This window comes from Equus przewalskii, chromosome 9, assembly GCF_037783145.1.
Source record: "Equus przewalskii isolate Varuska chromosome 9, EquPr2, whole genome shotgun sequence".
NCBI classification, from domain to species: Eukaryota; Metazoa; Chordata; class Mammalia; order Perissodactyla; family Equidae; genus Equus; species Equus przewalskii.
The window spans coordinates 58,919,358-58,937,418 of record NC_091839.1 but is presented as its reverse complement, the minus strand read 5'-3'; the positions used below and the strand labels follow the sequence as shown (position 1 = coordinate 58,937,418).

The 18,061-nt window shown below is 38.4% G+C and overlaps 1 protein-coding gene across 7 annotated transcripts in view; it reads left to right on the top strand.

The window, feature by feature from the left end:
- AK9 (adenylate kinase 9) overlaps positions 1-18,061 on the top strand; it is a 125,888-nt gene that overhangs the window by 20,522 nt on the left and 87,305 nt on the right. For 5 of the 7 annotated variants that reach the window (XR_011522625.1, XM_070559282.1, XM_070559278.1 and 2 more), the window contains exons 7-12: positions 2,476-2,664; positions 6,988-7,116; positions 10,751-10,825; positions 15,225-15,320; positions 17,097-17,236; positions 17,317-17,497. Coding sequence is in view for 6 of the 7 variants with exons in the window: in XM_070559282.1 (XP_070415383.1) it covers positions 2,476-2,664; positions 6,988-7,116; positions 10,751-10,825; positions 15,225-15,320; positions 17,097-17,236; positions 17,317-17,497 (810 nt within the window). In the remaining variant the exon portion in view is untranslated. Of the gene's footprint in view, positions 1-2,475; positions 2,665-6,987; positions 7,117-9,847; positions 9,971-10,750; positions 10,826-15,224; positions 15,321-17,096; positions 17,237-17,316; positions 17,498-18,061 lie in introns of those variants that run through there. The other 2 variants (XM_070559280.1, XM_070559283.1) reach the window with 2 other exon arrangements.

Genomic DNA, 18,061 nt, shown 5'->3' with positions numbered 1-18,061 from the left:
GAGCCTCAATTTACCTTTTACAAAGATGACAATAGCTGCCTTGTGGGATTGTGGTAAGAATTCAGAGAACTATTTGTTTATATGAAAAAGAATGATAAGCTTTTATATTCATACCCTGACTGATTCCGCAAAGGGTTTGATGGCTCAAAATAAATTAGATGGTTCTCCGCTCAGGTGTTGGGGCCCAGTGGTGTGTTAGGGTCAGCCGTGAGGGACAGATGGCATCACAGAGCTGAGCATGGTCATAGTCAGAGGCCAAACTCCCTGCACGAACTTGAAAATGTCACACACGTGAACGTGTGTATAAGAGAGACAAGAAAAGATCTCAAACAATTAACTGAAACCAAATATAAGGTCTAAACCGTGGAAAACTTAGATGGGAAATTAAGCCCTGGTAGACCTAGAGCACACAAATCTATAGGTCATAAGGTCCCAAATGCTTAGAAAATTGGGGTCAAAAATTTGGATCTAAGTTTGATGAGCCGAAGTAGAAGGGGACATGTGACCAGTTACATAAAACTCACATTGTCCAAGAAAAGACAAGCCATTCCTCAGAAAAAAAACAAAAATAACTCCCACTAAAAATGAGAGAAATGTCTTACGTGGGTCTTAATATAAGAGATTGTTACTGTAGAGAATGAAGTCCTTAACCTCATTTATATTACGAGTGTGATGGTCCGTGTTCACAGCAGTTTCTACAGGGTAGCCAGTGTGTAATCAAAGGGTCTAACGTAAGACAGAACTCAGTGCAACACACACTCCTCTGATGGTTTGGCCTTATTTGGGGATAGAGGCTGAAATTTCTAGAGCAGAAGTTCTTAGCATGGGATCCATGAATCCTTAAGCATCGATGATCCTCCTGAAATTGTATGCAAAATGTTATGTGTATGTGCATTTTCTGAAGCAAAAGTGTATGCCTTTCATCATGTTTTAAAGGGGTCTGTACTAAGAAAAATTTAAAAATGGTCAAGGGCCAGTGACCTACGACAACAGTGGTTCTCACAGTACAATCCAAACTGCCTCAGCAGGGCTCAGAGCTTGTTAGAAATGCAAATTCTCAGGCCCCATCCCAGAACTAAGAGTCAGAAACTGGGGGTGGTATCCAGCTCCCTGTGTTGAAAAGCCGTCCAGGTGACTCATGCCCAGTGAAGTTTGAGGACCACTGCTCTGAGGCATGTCCTTCATGTCACCCTCTTATTAATCACTTCCTACAAGTAAAAACAGGAGACAGCTGGAGGGGATAGTCTTTGTCAAGGACTCACAATGTGGGTATTCTGGGTTGTTGAATAAGGTCAAATACACATGTTTTTAAAATTACCTGAAATCTTTCTTGCAAAAAGTTAGGAAACCTAAATGAAAATCTTGCCTCAGTAAATACCCATCCCATCTCCACATAGAGGTGGCTTGAAGAAATCAGAAAATGAGCAAGAAAGGTTCTAAAGTTTCTTGCTCCCTTACTTTCTCAAAGTGTGGCACATGAACCGTCAGCATCAGAATCACTGAATTGCTTGTTGAAATGTCTAAGCCTCACTCTAGACTTAATAAATCACACGGGGGAGCAGAAATCTCTATTTACAGTTCTCTGCATGCAGTGACACACTAATGTTTGAGAACCACTACCATAGAATAGCATCCAGAGTTTTTGATCCTGAAAAATATTCAGAACAGGATTTACAGCCCCAAACCCTAGTTATCATCAATAAAGTGCCACAGAGCGTGGGCTCTGGATCAGAAGGTCTGGTTCCAAGTCGGAGTTCTCCCTCATGATGTTGTGATCTGAGACAAGATTCTTAACCTTCTCTGATCTGCAAAATGGCTTTAATCATAATATTGGACTGCTTCTCTTACAGGGTTAGTTTAAGAATTGAGTGAAATAATATACATGTAAAAGTACTTTGAAACAAGAAAATCACTCGTTGACTTGCTTTTGGCTTTTTTTACTATCCAGACTCAGTTTTCTGATTTACAAAATGAAAAGTTTAGACTAGAAGAGATGATCCCACTCATGTCCCACTCATGACTGCCATTTTATGAACTATTTCACCCATAAAGTTGTAATGATAGTGAATATTATAAATATGCGGTGTATTTTTTTGTCGGAAATATGTTACTATTCCTCCATTCTCAGCCTTCTCAGACTAATCTGCCAGAATCTTCCTGTGTACCTCTGCAGACTAAACTGATTTTTTATTCAATTTCTCTAACTCTTTCTACATTCTTTGAGCCCTCTTTTGTGTCTTAAAACTTCTGATACGTTCTCACACATACTAATTTCACATAAAGAAAAGCATAGCATAAAAGATGTGTCTTATACCTCTGTTGGCATGTGGTGAAACCTGATACAAAATGCCACTTACAATATTGAATTCTCTCTGGGATGTAGGGACGTTTTTGGTTTATGTAATACCTCATATATGACTGAGAAGTAAAAGCATATCCGAAATGTTTTAAGTGATTACGGTTGTTGTTTCTTAGTGCCCCGACTATGATTTATGCCAAAGAGTTTCTGGGCAAAGGCAACACAGTAGTACAGGGTACCTATACTCAAGAGAACAGTGGGATCCTGAAGTCATTGAGAGTCGTAGGAAAAAGAGAAAAGAAGCCCAGAAAGAAGGAAAAGGAGAAGAGGAGGGGGAAGAGGAAGAAGAGCAAGAAGAAGAAGAGGTAAGATCCCGATACCATCTATGACACCTCTTGAATTTGCTGTGGTTAAATTAAATGATAGCATGGAAAATAGAAAATAGCAGATACTAGGGAAAATTACATTTTCTTTAAATTTTTATTTAGTCTGGAGGAAACAGCAAAAATATTTAATGTTTTTGAGAACTGTTAGGTCATAATCTAGAGGTCATCTAGTTTATCCTTCTCGTCAGTATGGAAGTCCCTCCACATCCTGACGTCTAATCTGCTTCATTTCATAGCAACAGAGAGTTATTGGTCACCTACTACGTGCCAAGCACTATGCAAACTAGAATGAGGAGTTAGAGCAATAAAAGACAGTGTAATATTGGATACCAGGTATCCCAGGCATAATCAAATTTGCAAAGTTAACCCCGATTCCAAACTCTGACAAAGAGAGCATATGAAAAGAAATCTATAGCCCAATCTCATATACACACGTTGTTAGAACCATCCCAAAGTCAATGCAAAGTAAGCACAATGCCATAGGGCATTGGAAGAAGTCTTCTACCATGACTTAATGAAGAAAATTTGATATTAACAAATCCATTAACAGGTGATGGCCTGAATTTGGCCCACTGGAACAGGGCGCGCCATAGTTTGCCAATCCCTGCTCTACTGAAATAGACCTGTGATTTCTGTTAGAAATGAATTTATATATAACTTTATATAATTTTTAATAATTTCTACAATTTATAATTCATTATAAATTTATCATAAATAAATACTATTTCTGTTATGGCCTAGATTCTGTGAAGTTAGATGTTAATTTATAGATGGATACGTTGCAAATGATTTGTACAGGAGAAAAGACAAGCCCCAAAGATTACAGTTTTATTGCCCTGTAGGATATTGAGCAGCCTTGCATCTAACTTTGCAATCTTATTTCAGTGGTTGTGTGTACTTCAGCTTTGTCATCTGCTAGTTAAATGGGTTAAATGAATCTTTCACATTTCTTCTTTCATTTAAGAGCAGATCTTAAAAGTTCTCAGCACAAGAAAAAAAATTTTGTAACTATGTTTGATGATGGATGTTAACTAGACATTGTGATTATTGTGCATATTTACGAATATTGAATCATTGTGTTGTACACCTGAAACTAGTATAATGTTATGTGTCAATTATATTTCAATTAAAAAACTTGTCTTTAAAAACCCTTTTAAAGACATAAAATAATGTGCAAATACCTGTTAGATAATAGCCAGCATCTATTCCAGATTTTTGTTAAACAAAGGAAAACCTCATAGCAAATAGGAATAAAAGTGTGTCCTGTTAGCATGAATAAAGCACACCATCTTAATCAAAGATGGTGAGATAGTCACAACTCACTCAGTTACAGGACAATCAGTGATGTCGGCCAGGTATACTTGGAAAGAGTGAGGCCTAGAGAGTAGGCCAGGACTAGACTGTCCAATATGGTAGCTGCTAGCCCCATGTGGCTATTTAAATTTAAATTTATTAAAATGATATAAAATTTAAAATTCAGTTCCTCATAGCACTAGCCACATTTCAAGTGCTCAGTGACCAAATATGGCTGTGTCTTCCAAGCTGAACAGCACAGGTACAGAACATTTCCCCAGAAGGTTCCACTGGACAGCTAGAGTGCGTGTGCATACCCTTCTTCAGAGGATGGCTGCCTCTTGGCTCCAGCCCAGATGACTATTGCCATGTGGGAATGTTAACCTATTTTTACCAAGTAGTCTGGTTTCTCCAGAGAAGCCAAAATCAGCATTTTAAAATGAGAGTAGTTGGTAACTAATCCAAATTTATTTACTTATTTATTTATTTTTTTCCTTTTTCTCCCCAAAGCCCCCCAGTAGCTAGTTGTATATTCTTAGTTGTGGGTCCTTCTAGTTGTGGCGTATGGGATGCTGCCTCAGCGCGGCTCGATGAGCGGTGCCATGTCCACGCCCAGGATTCGAACTCAGGAAACACTGGGCCGCCTACAGCGGAGCACGCGAACTTAACCACTCGGCCACGGGGCCGGCCCACCAATCCAAAATTTTTAAAACACAGTGTAGGCAAGTGCTGTGGGAAATAATCACATTATATCTTCAGACTAGATTCAGCCCCAGGGACCCGATTTGCTATGATCTCTACCTAGTGGCACAGCCATGTTCAGAAGTCAGACAAGCAAGCCTGCCACCTACTTGGGTTGATGGCCAATAACCATGTGAAATTGTTCATCCTTATATACACACAAGTGTAAACAATCTTCCTGAACTGCTGTCCTAACTTTGTTAACGTTCTCTTGGCTTCCACTTTCCTTGACTCCCACTCCATCCCACTCCATTTTTCACAGAAGAGCCATTTTTTAAAAAAATATGACCCCAGTGACTTTTTATTAACTGTAGATGAAAACCCAAACCCCCTCACATGGTTTACAAAGCCGTGGGCCCAGCCACTCTGAAATCATCCCCAGCCCTCTCTCCCTGCCTGCTCACTGAGTCCCAGCCACCGTGGCCTGCCAAGTAGTCTTCAGCTGGGCTGAACTCAGCCTCACCTCTAACCTTTGCACGTACTGTTTCCTCTGCCCCCTGCCCACCACATTCTTTTCTATCTTCTTCACAAGCCTGCTCCTTGTCGCCACCCAGGTCTCACCCCAGGGATTGCATCGCTAGAGACCAGCAAGCAACTCCCTAGCCCAGAAATATACTCCCAATAGGTGATTTTAAATGTGCTAGTAGCCACTTTTTTAAAAAGTAAAAAGAAACCGGCAAAAGTAATTTTAATAATATATTTTATTGAAGCCAATAGATCTAAAATATTGTTTCAACATGTAATCAACATAAAAATTCTAAGAAGGATGCATTCCTTTTTCGTGCTAAGTTTTGGAAATCTGGTGGGTATTTCACACTTACAGCACCTTCCAATCCCCACTTGTCACATTTCAAGTGCTCAATAGTTACGTGTGGCTGGTAGCTAGCATGCTGGACAGCACGGATCTAATGCTATACCCTGCTTCATTTTCCTCACAGCTCTTATCACTTTCTGAAATTATGTTATTTGCTGACTTGTTTATAATCTGTCTACCCACTGAATGTAAGCTCTGTGCAGCAGGGACTATATCTCCTGAGCCTGTAACAGTGCTCAGCTTACAGTAGGTGCTTAATAAGAAGTTGTGTACTGACTGAACACACAAGGATGCTAACAAAGCCCTCCGCTAGAGAGAGAATGACAGCGTCTTTTGGAAAAGATGATGTGTATTAAGCCACCGTGAAATGTATAATCTTTGGTCCAGTCATTTTACTTTTAAGAACTATTCTAAGGGAAAATATTGCAATATAAAGATTTATCTACAAAGCTATTCGGTGAAACGTTATTTACAATTGTGAACAATTTGAAACATTTCTGTCCAACTATAGAATAATGATTAAATAATCATGTTTAAGGATATTAATATATTACTTGACCATTAAAATCATATTTAAAACATTTCAAATAGGTTATAAAATGGCTTATATAATAGATATGATTTGAATGGTATAAAATATGGATGTGTATGTATTGATAAAAACTAGAATTAATAATTAGATAATAAATATGATGATAGTAATAGAATAATAAATATGGTATTGAGCACTTACCAGGACTTGGGCTGAGAACTTTTCCATATATTGTTCCCTGTGCCTTGAAATGTCCTTTCTCCATGAGTCTGTGTGGCTCTCTCCCTCATTTCCTCTGGGTCCAACTCAAATGTCACTTCTTCAGAGAGCCCTTTTATGACAACTTGATGTAAAATAGCACCTTCTCCCATCACTCTCCATCCCCTCTACCCTGAATTATCTTTTTCCCCTAGTACTTACCACCACCCAACATGTTATATATTTATTTATCTACCCGCTTATGCTCTGTCTTCCCCAACTGGATGTGTGCTCCATGAGCCCCAAGGTCTTAGTTGGGTTTATTCATTGTCATATCTCAAGCTCCTGGAACAGTGCCTGGCACATAGTAGGCACTTCATCAGTCTTTACTGAGGGGAGGAATGGATGAACTACAAGCTCAGGTATTCAGAGAAAATCGAATTTCTTTGTTTTGTCTCTAAAAATCTGACGTTCTTCTCCTGCTCTTCCGTACTTATTGAGGGGCAAGAAGAAATTAAACGTCCACATCAATTTAAAGCTTTATTCCATCTGATAAAGGCCCCTTAGGGGATTCAATCTCTCTTAAATAAAAATCCTCAGTCTCTAATGTTCCCTTCTGCTTCTCACCCCAAAGTGGCATCTAGGTATGAGGAGGGAGGGATGTGGCTTATAAATTAGTACTCATTAACATCAATATATTTAAAATCTCTTCTTTTCCATTTAGGCATTTATTGCCGAAATGCAGGTGGTGGCTGAAATTCTTCAACATCTAGTTCAGAGGCCTGAGGATTATTTGGAAAATATTGGGCACACAGTTAAACTTTATAGGGAAATAATTCTTCATTCTTTGGAAGTAAGAGCAAGATCTATTGCTGAAAATGGGAATATTGATGTTTGTGTTTTATCACTGGTTAAATAGCTTTCCCCTTTCTTCATCCCTATATATTATCTGCCTGATTCTCCTCCTCTTGAGCTCAGTAGAAGGATGCTAGAATAAAACTTGCATCCCAAAGGCTGTTTCACAGACCATTATTTTACTCGTGCGAAGCAGCAATGTTACGGAAAAGTGATAAATGAACTGCATTTCCCAAAACTCACTAGGGGAATTTATTTATGGTAGGAGGTTGGAAAACTCATGTTAAGAGACTATTTTGTAAAAGCGTTTTTGATTTGTAATTTGTGGGTTTATCAAAACAAATGTACACTTAAGGTGCATCTTTTATTCTAGAAGGAATCATTGTTAATCTAGTTAAATTGCTATCTAAAGAAGAGTTATCCCCAGGTTGGTTTCCATGGGTATCCCATTCAAAGTTGATTATATGTAAACATGATACGGCCATTATATATTATAACAGAAAAGTTTTAATTAAAATAATAGCGTTTGAAAGTATGATTACTAAAATTATAATTATATGAAAAACATATTTTATATGGTCAAAAGCCTGGGCAGGCTGCCAAATTTGCATTGGAGATTTATTTAACAAACATTTATTAAACTTGGGCATTTGGCCAGACATGATGCTAAGCAATAGAACTACAAAGACAAATGAAAAACAGTCCTCAAGTGCCTCTTCCCATCTGATAGAGAAACTAGAGAATTTGTTTCATGCTGTCTTATATTGTTTATATATATATATATATATATATAGTGTGTGCGTGTGTATGCGAGGAAGACTGGCCCTGAGTTAATATCTGTTGCCAATCTTCCTCTTTTTTTGCTTGAGGAAGATTGTCCCTGAGCTAACATCTGGCAGTCTTCCTCTATTTTATATGTGGGACACTGCCACAGCATGGTTTGATGAGCAGTGCCAGATCCATGCCTGGGATCCAAACCTGTGAACCCCAGGCTGCTGAAGCAGAGCAGGCAAACTTAACCACTATGCCACCAGGCTAGCCCTTAATGTTTATATATTTTTAAAGACAAATGAGCAGATAATTTTCATTCTCATTGTTCACCCCCCAAAATGAGAACCAAATTTCATTGTTTTCTTAGGTATAACTTTTATTCCTCCCTCTTCTTGTATCTCTCTCCTTTAAACATAACTTCTTAAGAATGATTTACATGTCTTTCTATAACTTTCTTTCTTCCTTCAATGAAAATATTCTGCATACTCCTTAAGTGGCTGGCACTAGATATGAAACAAAGCGTAATTAAAATCATATTCAGAAAATTAGAAAATTATATTCATGGTGGGGAGAGCAGAGATAGTCTCTTCAAGGATACAGACCAGGTCTTACATCCTAGCTTCAATGGTCTGGCAAGTGGCAAATGGTTAACAGGTGTTCAGTGCTTAACAGTGTTAACAGCAGCTTAACAGTGCTGAGCAACTGATGAGATCACAAAGGAAAAAGAATGATAGCTTCAATTTCATTACATGTAAAACTTCGGGAAACAAAATTTTTTGAAAACCACACCTCACTCAAATCAAAAGACAACAAAGTGGAAAAATATCCACATCAAATATGATAAAACATTTAAAGCTTTGAATAAAGATACTTTTAGAGCCAGCCTCAGTGGCCTAGTGGTTAAAAAAAAAAGATTGAAAGCTTTAGTATATTAAAAGGTCATAGAAATGATTTTTTAAAACCTGTAAGTTTTCACCCTCCTAAGACAAATGGGCAACAAATATGAGCAGGCAATTCATAAAAATGAAAGACAAAAGAGTAACAAGCCTGTAGAAAAAATATTCAGCTTCACTGATGATAAAGAAATGCTAATCTAAATAATGAAATATTTCCATGATCAAATTTTAAAATTGAACAAGGAACAAGAATTCCTAATGCCAGCTAGTATACAGTAAAGCAAACACTCTCACGCCCTGCTGAAAGGAACATAAATTAGGGTGGTCGTTTTTGAATAGCTTGTCCACAAAAAGTCCCGAAGTGGAAAACTTCCACGCCTTGTAGCAGAGCACAGATAAGAATGGATTGCCCCAGTGCCAACAAAGCAAGAGTTTCAAAGCCAAGAACCTAGACGTTAAGCCTACGTGACACTTGCTGAACAGCAAAACAATTGCCTTATATGGTAATTCCGGGGTACTGGTGTGTGTAGAGGGAGGCAGGGGAGAGCCATAAAAGGGAGGAGCCTGCAGTTCTAGTGTGCTCTGATCTGGCTCTGATGTCAATTCACTTGGGAGGCCAAGACCACCAAAATTCAGTATGCCTCCGAAAGACATGAGAGCAAGTGGGAGCAAACTAACCTGCCTCAGTTTGTGGTTTACATCCTGCCTCAGGGGTAGTCCAAGGCTGAGTCTTCATTCTCACCTGTCTTCGTCTCCCACGTCTTCTGGTCTGACTTGTTGCATGTATCTTTAGCTTTAGGAGTGTTCATACCCTTTGACTTAGTAAGGCCACACTTAAGAATCTAGCTTAAGGAAAGCATTCTGTACTTCCTTGTTCAGAACATGGTAATTTATGGTTCAATAAATAATGCTGTCATAATGTGCTATCCATCTAGAAGACAAGAAGCACTTAGGATCCAACCTCACACAATATTGTGAAAGGTAAATGCACCGAACATTAAGGAGATGATTTTGTTCAGACTATTGCAATAGGGAGAACATTCATTAATGAGACCTTCTCAATGAAAAGGAAAGGAGCCTGGGGTGATATGGAGGCAGGTAAACAAAGGAGCCATCCCAAGTCTTAAGGGAATCGTGAAGAAGGATGGAGACGGATCTTGTCTGAGTCCTTGAAGAAGGATTGAGGTGGGTCTTATCTCTTGACAATCCCTACTTTCTGGAAACACAGGGCTCAGATAGAGTTCAACAATGCCAATGTACAAAAATAAAATCTGGTGGATCTTAGATTTTAGTAGTAAAAACCAAAAAAGATCATAGAAGAAAATTTAGAAGAATGTTAACATGATCTTGAGACAGAGAAAACCTAATTTAAGCAAAAAAGAAAATTTAGAAACAATGAAAACAGTTATATTTCACTATGAAAATATTTTATATTTCAGAAGATACCATAAACAAAGTCAAAAGATAAATCATAGCAAGGTAAAATATTTGCAATCCGTGTGACAGATAAGAATTCAAGACTTTCCATGAATGTTAGGGAAAAGAAGCAATCTAACAGAAAAATGCACGGAGGTTATGGATATCTGAATGCTGAAGATCACCCATAGCCAGAGGAGCAAAAAGTAAAACAGACCCATCTCGTCTTTCAACTATCAGTTTGGCAGAAATTATTTTATGAATCTACGCAGAGAGACAGATGCCCCAGAACATTTTCTGCTGGGAAGGATTCTAAGACTTCAGTGTGGAGAAAAACTGAAAAAAAGAGAAAGAGAATAAAATTCGTTGTAAGAAGATTAGTGTAGGCTTTTGCAAAAGATCTTGAGCACTGAAAATAACATACATTACATCATGTATAAAGCAAACAATTTACCTTTAAAGATTTCTTCATAGTGTATTAAGATTCTGACCTTGTATTCAGTTTTGCCAATGATCCCAGATTATAAGGGTTTTTTCTGTTATCTACAGGAAGTAATGGCTGAACACGATTCCCAGTATCTCATTGAGCTGGATGGAAATAAGCCCCCAGAGGAGCTCTTCATGGTAAGTGCAACCAGTGTTCACTAAGAATATTCCACAATTTGGAAAATCAAAAAATTATTGACTAGATTGTACTTATTTTAGTAAACACCAGAAATATATTTTACATTTTTCACACCATTTATTTTTGAAAACTTCATTTTAACACTTAAAAATTTGATGTTGTGTTTATTCATCAGTCCATAGTTAAATCAAAACTACATTTGAATTTAAAAATCTCTCTATGACAAAAAAATGCCTCAAAGAAAAGCAAAAGCAAATAACAGTCCATAAGCACATAAGATGTTTAACATGAGCCATTAGGGAAATGCAAACTAAAACTGTAATGAGATACCACTTCACACCCGTTAAGATGGCTAAAATTAAAAAAAGATACAGACAATAACAAGTGTTGAGGATGTGGAAGAATTGGAACCCTCATACGTTGCTGGTGGGAATGTAGAATGGTGTGGCCTCTTCGGAAAACAGTTTGGTATTTCCTCAATAGGTTAAACATGGAGTTCACAAGTACTCAGCGATTCAACTCCTAGGTATACACCCAAAAGAATTGAAAACAGGTGTTCAAATGAAAATGTTCATAGGAGCACCTTTCACAATAGCCAAAAGGTGGAAACAAGGCAAATGTCCATATACTGATGAATGGATAAATAAAATGTGACGTATCCATACAACGGAATATTATTCAGCCATAAAATGGAATGAAGTATTGATACATGTCACAGTATGGCTGCATCTTGAACACATACTAAGTGAAAGAAAAGTTACAAAAGATCACATATCAAATGATTCCATTCATGTGAAATGTCCAAAATAGGCAAATCTATAAAGACAGCGAGTTTGCTTAGTTGTTGCCTGGGTTGAAATGGGGGTACCACTATGGGAGATCTTGGGATAAACGTGGGGTGACTGCTAATGGGTCCAGGGTTTCTTTTGGGGATGATGGAAATGTTCTAAAATGAATTGTGGTGATGGTTGCACAACTCTGAACATACTAAAAGCCATTGAATTGTACACTCTAAGTGGGTGAACTATATCTCAATAAAGCTGTATCCTTAAAAAAGAATATATGCATGTTTGAAAATACAGTATTATTTTCACTATTAAAAAAACAAAGACAATGAGGGGAAATATTTTCCATACTTGTGATAAACAACTGTTGAATATCTTTTATTATTTAATTAGGAAAAAACTTCTGATATTTCAATAGAAAAAAGGCAAATGCCTCAATAGAAAAAAAAAAGGCAAAGAGCATGAGCAGGTAATTTAGAAAAAGATGTCCAATAAATATTTTTTTAAATATCTATAATCAAATTATTATTGAAGTATAATTGACATACAACATTATATTAGTTTCATATATACAACATAATGATTTGGTATTTGTATATATTGCAAAATTATCACCACAATAAGTCTAGTTAATATCTGTCACCATACATAGTTACAGAATGTTTTTTCTTGTGATGAGAACTTTTAAGATTTACTCTCTTAGCACCTTTGAAATATGCAATACACTATTATTAACTATGGTCGCCATGCTGTATGTTGCATCCCCACGACTTATTTATTTTATAGCTGAAAGTTTATACCTTTTGACCCACTTCACCCATTTCACCCAGCCCCCACCCCCTGCCTCTGGCACCTACCAATTTGTTCTCTGTATCTAAGAGCTCGGTTGTGTTTTCATTTTGAAAATGTCTTCATTCTGATTTTAAAAGTTATACACACTCATTGTTTTAAAATAATCAGAAAATACAAATTACAAAAATGATACAAAGTGATTTGTAGTACTCAATTTATAAAATATAAAAATATACAGTACAATACGAAAATACATTACCTTTTTCTTAGACACCTGATAGATGTCCAGCATTATGATAAGCTCTAGGGCATACAGATGGAGAGGAGGCAGATGAGTCCATGAGTTCCTCTCCTCATGTCGTACCCAATATATTGGGGAAAGTAAATGTTTAAAGGGCAGTTAGTATTAGAGTCAGGGAAGTACAAGTTACTATAGGAGCTCACGGCAGAAGCAGAACCTAGTCTGGTGAGGAAAGCTATCTGTTTGAAATTATTTTTAAACTGAAACCCTAAGGATTAGTAAGAATTAGACCTCAAAGGCTAGGAGCGGGGGGGAGGTGGAACAGTGTTCCATGCACAGGGAAGAGTCTGTGTGAAGCCCCAGAGGCAAGAAGGGCATAGTGAGTTCTAGGAACTGAACGTAGGATTGAAACATAGAGGGTTTTTTTAGGGGGATGGTTGCAGGGGTGGCGGGTTGTGGAATAGTGCCAAGACTTTAGGAATAAGCAGAGATTTTTCAAGAAAGATGTTAAAGAGTTTAGATCTCATCATGAGGGAGTGGGCAGACAGTGAAAGGTTTTAAGCTAGAGAATGAAAATGGTGCTGTTTCTATTTAAGATCGTTCAGACCGCAGGGCAAGGAAAAAACTGGAGAAGAATCAAATTAGTGGCAGGAAGACTAGTTCTGACTTTTGCAATAGATCAGATCAGAAATGATGGCCTGACGTAGGGTAGGGTAGTGATTGTGGGAATGGACTGAAGAAGACAGACCTGAAGTTATTTAAGAAGTCTGCATGACAGAGCTTGGCGAGTGACTTAATGTAGCAGCTAAGGGAGAGAGACAATACCCAGATTTCTGGTTCGGTATATTTGGTAGCAACGTAATAATAATGCTGGTGGTAAAGCCAAATTAGGGAGAAGCTTCTCACTTGGAATATGGTCTTGCCAAGATCTTCGGTGATCTCCTCCAGACCAAAACCAGTGGTCATTTTTCAGTTTCCGTCTAATTCACCCAGAAGCAACATTTGACGCAGCTCATCACTTCTTCCTTCCTGTTCCTTTCTTCCTTTGGCTTCTGGGACCCCACACCAGTAGAGTCCATTCTACCTCACCGGACACTCTACGTCTCTAACCTCTAGAGTCGGAGGACCCTCACGCTCACTCCTTGTGCTCTCTTCTCTGTCTACCCTCACTGCTTGAAAGACTTCATCTAGTCCAATGGCTTAAAATACCTTCAAAACATTGGCAACTCTTAAATTCCTATTACTATCCTAGACCTTTCCCCTGAATTCCACACTTGTATAATCAACTGCTACTCAATATATCCAATTGGATGTCTGATAATCATTTCAACTGTGTGTGCAAGATAAGACTCCTGATCCACCATCACCATTCCCCCACCCCAAATCCACTCCTCCCACAGTTTTCTCCTCTCAGTACGTGTCAGATCCAAGCTTCAAGCTGCTCTTTTCTTTTTCTTACCTCCCACATCCAATCCTTCAGCATGCGCAGCAGGCTTCTCCTTCAAAATATATCCAGAATTTGACCAGTTTTTATGACATAGGGCACACTTTCCTCAAGATACAGGGCAGAAGCTCCAATAGGCCTGGCTGAAACTTGCCAAGCCTGTTAAGGCCTCAGTTGCCATTGACACCCTCGCACTTCTGCCCGTATTCCACTGGCCAAAACAGGTTATATGAAGAAGCTCAGTATCAATAGGACAGGGAAGTGTACTCCACCCAACATGAACTAGGGAATTAACGAGGGAAGAGAGGGAAGGATGAATTGTGAACATATAATGTAATTTACCATGGACTATCATATACCACCAGAACCTTGTCTAGCTCATCATCTTTCATCTCGGATTCTATGTTTCATGTTCTTCTGTATAGACTCTGTATTAGGTTCTTAGTGCTGCCATAACAAATTACCACAAATTAGGTGGTTCAAAATGATAGAAATTTGTTCTTTTATAGTTCTAGAGGCTAGAAGTCCAAAATCAAGGTGTTGACAGGGACATGCTCTCTCCAAAGCCTCCAGGGGAGGATCCATTCTTGTCTTTTCCAACTTCTGGTAGCCCCAGGCGTCCCTCAGCTTGTAGCAGCAAAATTCCAATATCTGCCTTCATCTTCACATGGCTGTCTTCCCTCTGCCTGAGGAGGTCCCATAGAGCTAGACCTCTAAGGACATGAATATTTGGGGACCAGAGGGCAGAGTATTATGGGTTGAATTGTGTCCCCCCCAAAAATATGTTGAGGTCCTAACCTCCAATACCTATCAATGTGACCTTAGTGGGACATAGGATCTTTTCAAATATATTCAAGTTAAGATGAAGTCGTACTGAATTAGGGTGGGTCCTATCCAATATGGCTGGTATCCTTATGAGAGAAGAGACTTAGACATACAGGGAGAAGATGGCCATGTGACAACAAAGGCAGAGATTGGAGTGAAGCATCTACAAGCCAAGGAACGGCACAGTTTGCCAGCAAACCACCAGAAGCTAGGAAGAGGCAAGGAAGTATTCTACTCATGAACTCATCACTTTCAGAATATTTGAGGTATTTAAATGCCAATGTATTTAAAGACTTGTTCTTTAAATTTAGGCAGTTATGGATCGACTTAAATATCTGAACCTAAGAAGAGCAGCTGTTTTAACTAAACTTCAGAGTTCAGAGGAAGAAAATGATGTAATGGAAAATGTAAGTTATTTTTAACCGTTTGAAAGTCTACCTTTCGCTTTATGTTGTAACCTTAATCTATATCCTTTCAAGGTTTAAAACAAGTTGCAGGATACCTTTTTTTTTTAATTGAGATCATAATAATTTACAACATTGTTAAATTTCAGTTGTACGTTATTATTTGTCAGTCACCATATAAGTGCACCCCTTCACCCTTTGTGCTCACCTCCCTGGTAACCACTCAGCTGTTTTCTTTGTCTGTGTGTTTATCTTCCATATATAAGTGAAATCATACGGTGTTTGTCTTTCTCTGTCTGGCTTATTTCACTTAACATAGTACCCTCAAGGTCCATTCATGTTGTTGTGAATGGGACGATTTTGTCATTTTTTTTGGCTGAGTAGTATTCCATTGTGTATATATACCATATCTTCTTTATCCAATCATCAGTCGATGGGCACTTGGGTTGCTTCCACCTCTTGGCTATTGTGAATAGTGCTGTGGTGAACATAGGGGTACATAAGTCTCTTTGTATTGTTGATTTTGAGTTCTTTGGATAAATATCCAGTAGTGGGATAGCTAGATCATATGGTATTTCTATTTTTTGAGAAATCTCCATACCGTTTTCCATAGTGGCTGCACCAGTTTGCATTCCCACCAGCAGTGTATGGAGGCTCTCTTTTCTCTACAACCTCTCCAACATTTGTTATTTTTTGTCTTGGTGATTATAGCCATTCTGACAGGTATAAGGTGATATCCCACTGTAGTTTTGACTTGCATTTCCCTGATAATTAGTGATGTTGAAGATCTTTTCATGTGCCTATTGGCCATCTGTATCTCTTCTTTGGAGAAATGTCTGTTCATGTTCTCTGCCCATTTTTTCATCGAGTTGTTTGTTTTTTGTTGTTCAGTTGTGTGATTTCCTTATATATTATGGAGATTAACCGCTTGTCAGCTATATGATTTGCAAATATTTTCTCCCAATTGGTGGGTTGTCTTTTTGTTTTGACCCTGGTTTCCTTTGCCTTGCAGAAGCTCTTTAGTCTGATGAAGTCCCACTTGTTTATTTTTTCTTTTGTTTCCCTTGTCTGAGCAGACGTGACATTCGAAAAGATCCTTTTAAGACCAATGTCTTAAAAATGACATTGTTTTCTGAAACAGGTAATAGAAGACACTTGGGGCTCAGCCCATGGCTGAGTAGTTAAGTTCCTGCACTCTGCTTCAGCAGCCCAGAGTTCACCGGTTTGGATCCTGGGCACAGACCTATACATCGCTCATTAAACCATGCTGTGGAGGCATCCCACACAGAAGAACTAGAAAGACTTACAACTAGGATATACAACTATGTACTGGGGCTTTGGGGAGGGAAAAAAAAGAGGAAGATTGACAACAGATGTTTCTCAGGGCCAATCTCCCTCACCAAAAAAAAAGGAAGAAAAATAAAAAGAAAGTATCTTGTCCAATCCCTTAAAAAAAAAAAAAGGAAAGAAAGAAAAGAGAGCATCTTGTCCAATCCTTTAAAAAGAAAAAACACTCTATTTACCTTATGCTCATTCTACCTTCTAATAGAAAATGCCCAGTACAATATAAATATAGTCTTATAACAGAAATGAAATTTATTTGCCTTATTAAGTTTTGGACAAGTGCAGAATGGTTGCAATTAAGAAAAAGCCAAAATTTACTTTCTAAATAATTTCTTAAATGGTAAAGCACTACTAAATAAGATATGAAATACTTGATACTGTTAATTTCAGCAAAATTTATGCCCACATTTTTAATGTAGCCTTTATTATTTACAGGATGAATTGCTCCGTACTCTTGCATCTTATAAACTTGTTGCACCAAGATATAGATGGCAGAGGAGCAGGTGGGGACAGACATGTCCCGTGATGTTAAAAGAAGGTAACATTGCTCTAGGATTGGCAGATTGTTCTGTGAGGTAGGTAAGATTTTCAGAACTTAGCTTTCAAACCTGCCCATGCCTCTTTTCAGTTGTTTATGATTATGGCGTATTTTAAGTTTTCTAGGTAAAATATATTGTCTTTCATCAGAAGAAGCATTAAAAACATTTTTGTTGAACCCGCGTCCCTATCTCCTTCCACCTATGCCAGCACCACCATTTAAAGTCTCCATCTTTGGTCCGCCATCTTCAGGGAAAACAACACTTAGCAATTTGCTGGCAGAAAGTTACAAAGGAAAGGTAATTATTTATCTAGCTAGCTAGCTATCTTTCTACCTATCTATACTTGATTATAATTTGTAGGATTTTAGGATTTGCAGGATTTGTACTCGGTTTTCTTAATTTCACACTGTCCATTGGGTAATTGGTCCAGTGGGAGAAGGCATCCTCCTTGCTGTTTACTGCAGCTTCCACACCATAGCCTCTCCCTGCTTCCCCAAAGCCTCCAGATTTGACGGCAGACCCTTTCATGCAGACCATGCCACCTACTGCCTTTCTTGCTTCCACTCATCTCCTGTTCCCTGGGCTGCATCCCTCCTGGCCCACTGTCCTTCTCTCCACATACTCACTCCCATCATAATTCTTGGTGATTTCGGTATCTGCAAAGATGACCGTCCCAACACCCTAGCCTGTCAATTCCTTGCCCTCTCCCCACAGTGAGCCTGTTCCCCACCCTCAGTAAGTGAAGAGAAATTATTTTTACCTTGGAGCAGAGTGATAGCAGTAGAGGTGGTAAGAAGCAGACAGATTTGGGATATAGTTTGAAGACAGAGCCAAAGGATGGGATGAGGGATTGGAATGTAG